Raw genomic sequence first — 8,534 nt, 5'->3', positions numbered from 1 at the left:
ATTTAACAAATCAATGTCCAGGGGGAAAAAAAAAAAAAAAAAAACAAAGACTTTGATGTCCAGAAGAGGGACGTCTTCCTGAGGCTCTCTGAAATTTGAGATGTCAAAAGTATTTCTCTTCTACAATTGTTGGGAAAAAGAGCACGTTTATTCTCTAGGGGAACTGAAGCATAATGAAATGCAATCTAAGAACATGCAAACTTATTATCTACCAGGATGGTTGAATGGTTCCAATCAAATGGAGGATAGAAATAGGGGCTTTATATTCGGATTTTGGAAAAATGACTCCACAGCTATATATAGGTGCAACAGTGCCTGCAAATACCTGAAATTGTGGCAGTCTGTGGCTTGTTCATAACATAATGAATATATTTTCTCTTTGAAACTTATCATGGAGGTGAGGAAGAAAGTGCCTCAAATTATTTCTGCAGATGGAAGAAAGATATCTTACTGTGGGTGCTAAGAGAAAGATTGCTGCTTGTCTAAGTAATAGGTTAGTATTGGTTTTTAATTGGCTCTTCAGAAGGCTGCCTTTGTGTCAAAGACTGCTTCAAGTAGGTGAACTCTGTGACTTCAAAAAGTCAAAATTTTTCTTTATGTATCTCACTTGTAGGAATTGCTAAGAAGTAGAGCTTAGCATCATTAGCAGTAGGAATCCTTTTACGAAAATACTATTTTCCTTATCTCCATGGATAGAAGTCCTAGCACCAGGGAGATGACCTTTTAAAAAATACGAATCGGATGTCAGTTGCTATTTTAAATTTATCAACAAGTTTCCATTGCTATTAGCCAAAAAATGAAATTCTATAATGTAGTCTATGGGACCCTGAGAGAACTTTGACTGTGTCTAAATTGTTCAGCCTCTCCTTGTGTCCCAGGGACTTTGCACATGATTCTGTCTGAAATTCTAGTTATTCTAGGTATCCCTCAGTTCCTAGCCCAAATGTCAAAACCAGTGGAACATGTCATGACCTTCCAAACTTTTGTTCAATAGTCTCATAATTCCCCAAAGCTTAAATAGTTAATCACAGTTAGTATTAACTGTTTCCTCTACTAGATTACTGGGGGCAGAGACCATGTCTGTTTGGCTCACTACTCATTGCCCTGGTACTCAATTGCTATGGACAGGATAATTGAATGAATGAATGAATGAATGAACAAGCGAACAGAGCTGAGTTATACTTTCCTGTCTTGGGCAACGTTTCTAAATACTTAATATGGTAACAACAAAATGAGTGTGTTCCTTTATTATAACTTACTACAAAAAAGAAAGGCCAGTTTTCACTTTGTTTCATATTGACAATGAGATAACTCAATGAAGATAAAGGTGAAGAATGTGGGTTTTATGATCATAGCGACCTAAATTCAAAACCTGTTTCTACCACTTACTGGCTGTGTGATCATGGGAAAGGTACCTAAAATTTTCCTGTGTTCCAGTTTCCTCATCTATAAAATAGGTCAGACCTGGGTTTAAAGCCCTGATCCATCCATTATTAATTGTGCAACTCGGTTCAAGTTAATAATTTCTCTAAGCTTCAGGCTCCACAACAGGTACAACCATACATGAAGCTAATAATACCTATCTTTCTCTGCCTTAGGGTTATCAGGAGGATTTACCACACACACACACACACACACTTGCTTATAAACATAGGAGTGTTGCTCAGTCTGTGTGGAATAAGAAGATAAAAGCAAATTAACACAACACTGTGACATTATGTTCTATTTAGGAGAATACCAAAGATAAAAAACTGGCCAATGCTTGCTGTTGGTAACAATGTAGTGATAAGTGAAATATATTTGAAAGGCATTAAATTTGACCTAGAAATTTCCCTTTCAAGGAATTCATCCTATAGGTACAATCATACATGTTCATAAAAATGGCAAAGTAGCGTTGTGCTCGTTTAAAAACTTATGGAACTGATAAAATGAAATATTGTATGGTCATTAAAATGTATTGATAGGGAATTATCTCCAAAATATATTATTTGATGAAAGGAGCAATGTAAAGACCATGCAAATTACATTTTTTTTTAAAGATCACTCTATGCAAGTATTCAATTATTTAAATGGATAAAAAATACTTCCTCAAGAATTTACTGGGGGGCTCCTAGGTGGCTCAGTCAGTTGAATGCCTGCCTTTGGCTCAGGTCATGATCCCAGGGTCCCGGGATCAAACTCAGCATTATTTAAAAAGATTTTTAAAATCTTAAAAAAAAAAAAAAAGAATTTACTGGAAGCCATGTTCGCCTCATAGGGAGAGAAATGGGGGTACCCAGCTTGGGTGAAATGTATTTTTCATTGTCTATACTTTGTTGTCGTTGTCTTTAACTGAGTGTGTATATTCCTTTATCAACTCAAAATTTATTTTTTAAAGAAGATTTTGTTTATTTATTTGACAGAGAGAGCAAGGGGAGCAGCAGGCAGAAGATGAGGGAGAAGCAGCTAAATGGGGAGCCTGATGTAGGACTCCATGTCAGTAGCCATGAGATCATGACCTGAGTCAAATGCAGACGCCGAACTGACTGAGCCATCCAGGCACTCCTCAGCTGGAGAGCTCTTGAAGGAACTCTCCCCTTCCCAGTAATGCTCTCCATTCTCAGATACTCTAAAGTCTAAGAAATTTGGAAAGGATCTAGCTAGCTATTATTTTAATTTATCCAACCTGAAACAATCAGTTGGCAAATGGATATTTTTCTTCTAAAATCATATTTTACTAAGCATATTTAAGGGGCTTGAGGTGTTTTCAATCATTCTACTGCAATATAACAGTTAATTTTAAGAGCTCTGTGAGTTTGATTTGTATTTAAGATTTTTACAATCTATATATAGGTTGGTCTTTAATAACCATTTATACATTGCTTCTTTTTATATAGGTCATGTATTCTCCTGGGAGAGTAACAAGATTAGAAATAACAAATACAGTACAGAATAAATTAAAGTGCTTCAAACTGCATTATATAATTTCAGAAAATTGGCTTCACACTGAAACGTTTAAATAAGAAAACCAAGTGATTTAAGGGGGAGAAAAAAACCCATAGTATATGCATTTTAATTACTATTGTTTAGCATGTTTTATCCTTGGCAGTATCGTATCTGTTCACAGGGCTCCAGTAATGTGGCAGCTCACTGGGTCAATATGGATAAAATTATTATTATTTTTCCTTATTTAAAAAAGTTGGCTTCATTCTCCCTGAAGATGAATAGCATTTATTAGTCAAAATGTCAAAGGAGTATCGTAAAAGTAATTGTATTTTTATATATAATTCTCCAAACTCTTGTATACAAAATGTCCTTATTACTCTTAGTGCCATAAATTTGGAGGCTGTTACGGGACAGGAGATAGCAAAATGGGGGCCAATACTTTTCTAATTACTTCAGATAATAAAATGTGGATCTTGGTTTTCCTCTCCCAACAAAATGAAGGAGTTCGGCTGCTAAGTAGGGTCTATTATTCTGGCTGGTTGTGTTTGTTTCTGTGAAGTTTAGCATCGTTCTCCTTGTACTGGGTCCTCAGGCCTTTTTCAATTTTTCTATTCGTGCATTAAAGGCCTCTTCCTGTATTTGCAGCTTTTCGTTTATCTCGGTCTGTGAAGACAATCATAAAAAAGTGGTTATGATGGAGCTATCTTTTGCTGCACATTGTCTTTGTGGTTTTGACATACTATAGTGCCTAAAGACAGACATTATCCCTCACACACCTTCCTGTTTTGCAGACAGAGCCGTGTTTCAGCCTGTAGTGATGTGATAAACTTTATCATATTTCTGTGCACATTCCCGACGTATAGCATGGCTGCTGTGAACAGGAAGTGGTATTGGGACAGCCATTTTTCACATAGCCTTGTGTTGGGAGATAGGATAATTTATCTGTATTTTCAGACAGACTTTACCAATAAGCACCGAATCAGAATAACTGCTCTGGGCTCAGTGAGGGCGGCGTCGTGGCTCCCCCCACCCCTGTGCCATGATGTTTTTGTCTCCTGTGTAATACCTTCTAAATGAGATCTCAGAAAGCTTCTGTTGTGAAATCACAACACAAATAATCTCACAATTAGAACAGTTTTCATAATTAAGAATATTCATCATACATTATAACTCTTGGAATTATGCCACTTTGTGGTACAGTTTGGGTAGAAAAAAGTACGTGATTGCTGACAGGTTTGAGTGTTTGCTGCAGCTGTGATAGCATTTAGCCTCTGGCAGTGATATTCTGTGGGCTGACATTACTACCTGCACAATTCCAGAAATCCTTCCACATTATCTGAACATTAGTAGTCCCGGAAATGTCTTCCCTTTTTCATGACAGATAATAAAATTATGTATTGAGAAGCCAGTGGCGAGCGATGTGGCAAAACTGGTGTTTTGTTTAGGTGATTTAAGAAACGTTTACGACCGTACGAGGAGTAGTTCATACACATAACTATTAATAAGCAATTTGAAGTTTAGAATGCTAACATCTATAACATAATTTGATGTCTTCGGGGTTACTGCATTTTGAGAAACTTCTGTTATTTCAATTTATACAGAATACATTTAAAAAATCAAATACTGTTTTGGGCTACATATAAATGTTCGTTCTTCTTTATTTATTTATGAGTGTAACTGTAATAGATAGTTTTGAATTGTACACCCTGGTTACCTTATCGGATAAGATTTTGTTTCACTTTCATGGTAAGAATCAATATTTCTGAAAGATCATTGATGTTAACAATTCTAGATCCTTATGTGAGTATCTGTCTTTTTGATTCAAGTTATTTTTTATTGTTATTATTATTATTTTTTAAAAGATTTTATTTATTTATTTGTCAGAGAGAGAGAGAGTGAGCACAGGCAGACAGAGTGGCAGAGGGAGAAGCAGGCTCCCCATGGAGCAAGGAGCCCGATACAGGACTCAATCCCAGGACGCTGGGATCATGACCTGAGCCAAAGGCAGCCGCTTAACCAACTGAGCCACCCAGGCATCCCTCATTGTTATTATTTTTAAAAAAGATTTATTTACTTTTGAAAGAGAGAGAGAGCATGCATGAGGTGGGGCAGAGGGAGAGGGAGAGACTCTCAAGCAGACTCCCTGCTGAGTGCAGTCCTGACGTGGGGCTCCATCTCAGCAGCCTGAGATCATGACCTGACCTGAAATCAAGAGTCAGACACCTAACCGACTGAGTCACAAAGGTGCCCCGATTCAAGTTTTATCAAGCCCTACCTGAGGCTCTGGCCTCTGGTTTCTCATTTTTTTTCCTTCTTCCTTTCTTGGTGGTTGGGTGAGGAGGCAAGGAAGAATGAACATGGGTCTCCAGATTATAAAGGAACTCTGTCATTTTTCAGAAATCACTAATCCCCTCGGTCATGGTTTTAGTAGAGGTGGAAAGAGCACTGGTCTAGGAGATGGATTAATTTAGTTATGTATGGATAAGTCACTTAGCCACCTTGGGTATTAGTTCTTACCTGAAAAATTAAGTAGTTAAAAATTAAGTATGTTAACATTACATGCTAACTTTTAAATTTGTAATTCCAACTCCTAATTTTCTGATATATTCACCAATGTTATATTTCAGTAGTATGACTGTGAAATATTTTTAAAATATGTTACTCCTGCTTCTTTCTGGTGTGCAACCTAATAGATGATATAGAAATTGAAATGGTTTGAAGAAATAATCTTGTCACAATTCCAAAGGATTGAGAAACATTACTCTAACTAAGCAGTTAATTAACTCTTCCCACTTTCAATTGATGTGTTCTATGTGTTCTATGTCTTATACTTTCATTTCTTTCAACTAAGGACACCAGCTTCTGTTTTACTGTGTCACCTGTGTTTGCACATTAACCCAGAGACCTCTCTGGTATTTCACCGAAACAAAAATCATTGACACAGGTGTGGGCTTGGGGGAGAAGGTTCGTGAGGATAAAGTCTGTGCCAAATAGCATTGTGTGCTGACATCTCAGATCTCTAGACCATGGTGATCAGTACTTCAGTTCAGGTACAACCAGCAGAGCCTGGATGAAAAGCCTCCTGCTCTGGTCAAGAACGAGGTTGTCATTAGTCTACCACATCTCCATGTTATTCTTCAAATGCTGCTGAGCAGATGATTAGCTATCCCACAACCACTAGCATAGGGAAAGTTTCTATTGCCTTTAAGGTAAGAATGGAAAACCTATGACCGGGGTGCCTAGGTGGCTCAGTGGGTTAAAGCCTCTGCCTTCAGCTTGGGTCATGATCCCAGGGTCCTGGTATCAAGCCCCACATTGGGCTCTCTGCTCATAGGGGGACCTACTTCCTCCTCTCTCTCTGCCTGCCTCTCTGCCTACTTGTGATCTCTGTCTGTCAAATAAATAAATAAAATCTTAAAAAAATAATAATAGTACAAGACCTAATAAAAAAAAAAAAAGAAAGAAAACCTATGACCTGGGCTCAGTATCCTCTCACTGACCACTACCTTGAGGTGTTCTCCCATTCAGTTTTTCTAACCTGGAAGTTCAAGTTGACCTAAAAATACCTCAAGTCCCAAGATGGCAAACTTCCCTCAAGGTTTTTACATTATTTTGCCCTGTTGCTTGGACAGGGCCAACAGCCAACAATTAATGTAAGAATTTAGTGTTAGTATTCATATTTCTCTGAAACGTAATTCTTTAAATATATTAAAGTTTGTTCCATTGGGTATAATTTTTATTATACAACTCAGGGCCAAAATAATTTCATTTTGAATGTATCTTTAAAATTATAATACCTAAACTATATAAGCTTAAAATGTTTGCTCTATTCAGTATAATTTTAATTAACATCTCAGGGCCAAGATAACTTCATTCTTAATAAATCTCTAGAACTATAAAGTGCGTCAATGGGAAAGTAAGTGGATTAACATAAAAAATTTAAAGATTCGCACTACATTCTCTGAAATTTCTGAGTTATAAAAAGTGAAAATGCCTGAAACCACACTGGAGAAGGAGCTTTAAAAAAACTGGATTCAAAACATGAATTCTCTACTGCTGTTTCCTCCAAAAATTATAATAACAACATGGCTCTTAAATAAAGGAGAAAAAAAAACTATTGGAAAATTGAAAACATCTTGCAAATATTAATTCATTAACTGTTCCTACAGCCAGTCAGCATGTTCCTACCCTGACCACTGACATGTGGCTACCTTTGAACAGGACCGTTGCAATTTTAAGAGCGAGCAACATTGGAAGTCAGGGTTTAGAAGGGGAAAATAACCTACCTATCTAAAACAGGGGAAAAATTTTAGGTAGGCAGAGAGTAATTAAACTTGGGACTTGACCAAGACACAAGGGTAAACACTGAAATCGTGCCACACCACTGGAGTATTAAAGTCCAAAGTAGTCTGGTTGTGATATTAGAGGTTGTGTGGTTTTTGTGGATAACACTGGGATTAGAACTAGAATCCAGGTCACAGCTCCCATTCGGGGCCTTTCAACAGTTTCTGACTCTGGAAATGCTGGATAAATGATTTAGTCTTTCCATGTCTATCATTTTCCAATTTACTTATCAGGGAAGTGCCTGACTCTTACTCATGTAGTTTACCAGGACTGTTGAGAGAAAAGACATAAAAGGGTTTGCTATATCTTGAGACATTGTATAAATCCACATCACCAAGCCATTTTACTGAAAAAATCAGCAGTAATTTGGCCCAGATTAATGTCCATGAATCCACTTAAAATGGAAAGGATTGTGGCACCTAAAAGATCTGCTCCCACCACCTCTGGTCTAAGTCCTTTCTATGCCTAATTGCATTTAGATGAACCAGCTAATGAACTTCCAGGGCCAGGAAGGTTGGCTTCAGGCCAAAGAGACAATAATACACGCATACAGTAATCATATTCTTTCTGTTATAGAGTAGTGGTATAAGTGTTGCAAACTCTAACAGTTAAAAAAAAAATTCAATGAACAGTTAAAAATATACTGCTCACTACATGGAACATGGCCTTGGTAAAGATGTTTTCAATTTTGGGAGCCTGCAAACAATTCTATTACTGTCTAGTAGTTCCTCAGCAATAATTTCAGAGCTGCAGGATGGCAAAGGAGCCCAGGGCCATGATTATACATAAACTATATTTAGATGAAATGTTATCAAATCTAAAAAGGAGATATGTTCTGAACTCAGTTTAATTCAACTGCACTCTGCCCTTCCACACAGTAACCAGTTATTACATTCATGGGATTGTTAACAATAAAGCTTTGTGTAAAACGTGTTCTACCACTATTTCTGGTAAACACTAAACACCCCTTATTAAGCTGAGGACTTTGGCTGATTCTGTTCGTATCAAATCATTAAATGTTCATGTAAATAGTGCATTAGCGTTTGATGATTAAACAAGTAACAAGGTATGCTTATGCCAAGCCAATCTTTTGCTCTCTCTAAATTAGTTGTTAATATGATGTGCTTTTCATATATCATCTCATGTTCAGATAACAATTAAATCCCTCCCTGAGATGCATTAATATTTTAACCATGTAGTATGTTGTTCTATTGATTCATGGTCATTTCTACAAGAAATCATAAATCTTCTTAAGATATCCAATT

The 8,534-nt window shown here is 36.9% G+C and overlaps 1 protein-coding gene across 1 annotated transcript in view; it reads right to left on the bottom strand.

The window, feature by feature from the left end:
• Nucleotides 1–2,936: 2,936 nt before the first annotated feature.
• The window catches only part of CABCOCO1 (ciliary associated calcium binding coiled-coil 1), a 115,101-nt gene continuing 109,503 nt past the window's right edge, over nucleotides 2,937–8,534 (bottom strand). Inside the window, 1 exon segment of the mRNA XM_032312546.1 lies at nucleotides 2,937–3,588. Within this exon segment, the coding sequence (XP_032168437.1) occupies nucleotides 3,514–3,588 (75 nt within the window). The 3' untranslated portion in view covers nucleotides 2,937–3,513.

This window comes from Mustela erminea, chromosome 14 (genome assembly GCF_009829155.1).
Source record: "Mustela erminea isolate mMusErm1 chromosome 14, mMusErm1.Pri, whole genome shotgun sequence".
Taxonomy (NCBI): Eukaryota; Metazoa; Chordata; class Mammalia; order Carnivora; family Mustelidae; genus Mustela; species Mustela erminea.
The sequence above is the reverse complement of the archived record's forward strand: the minus strand, read 5'-3'. Positions and strand labels throughout refer to the sequence as shown.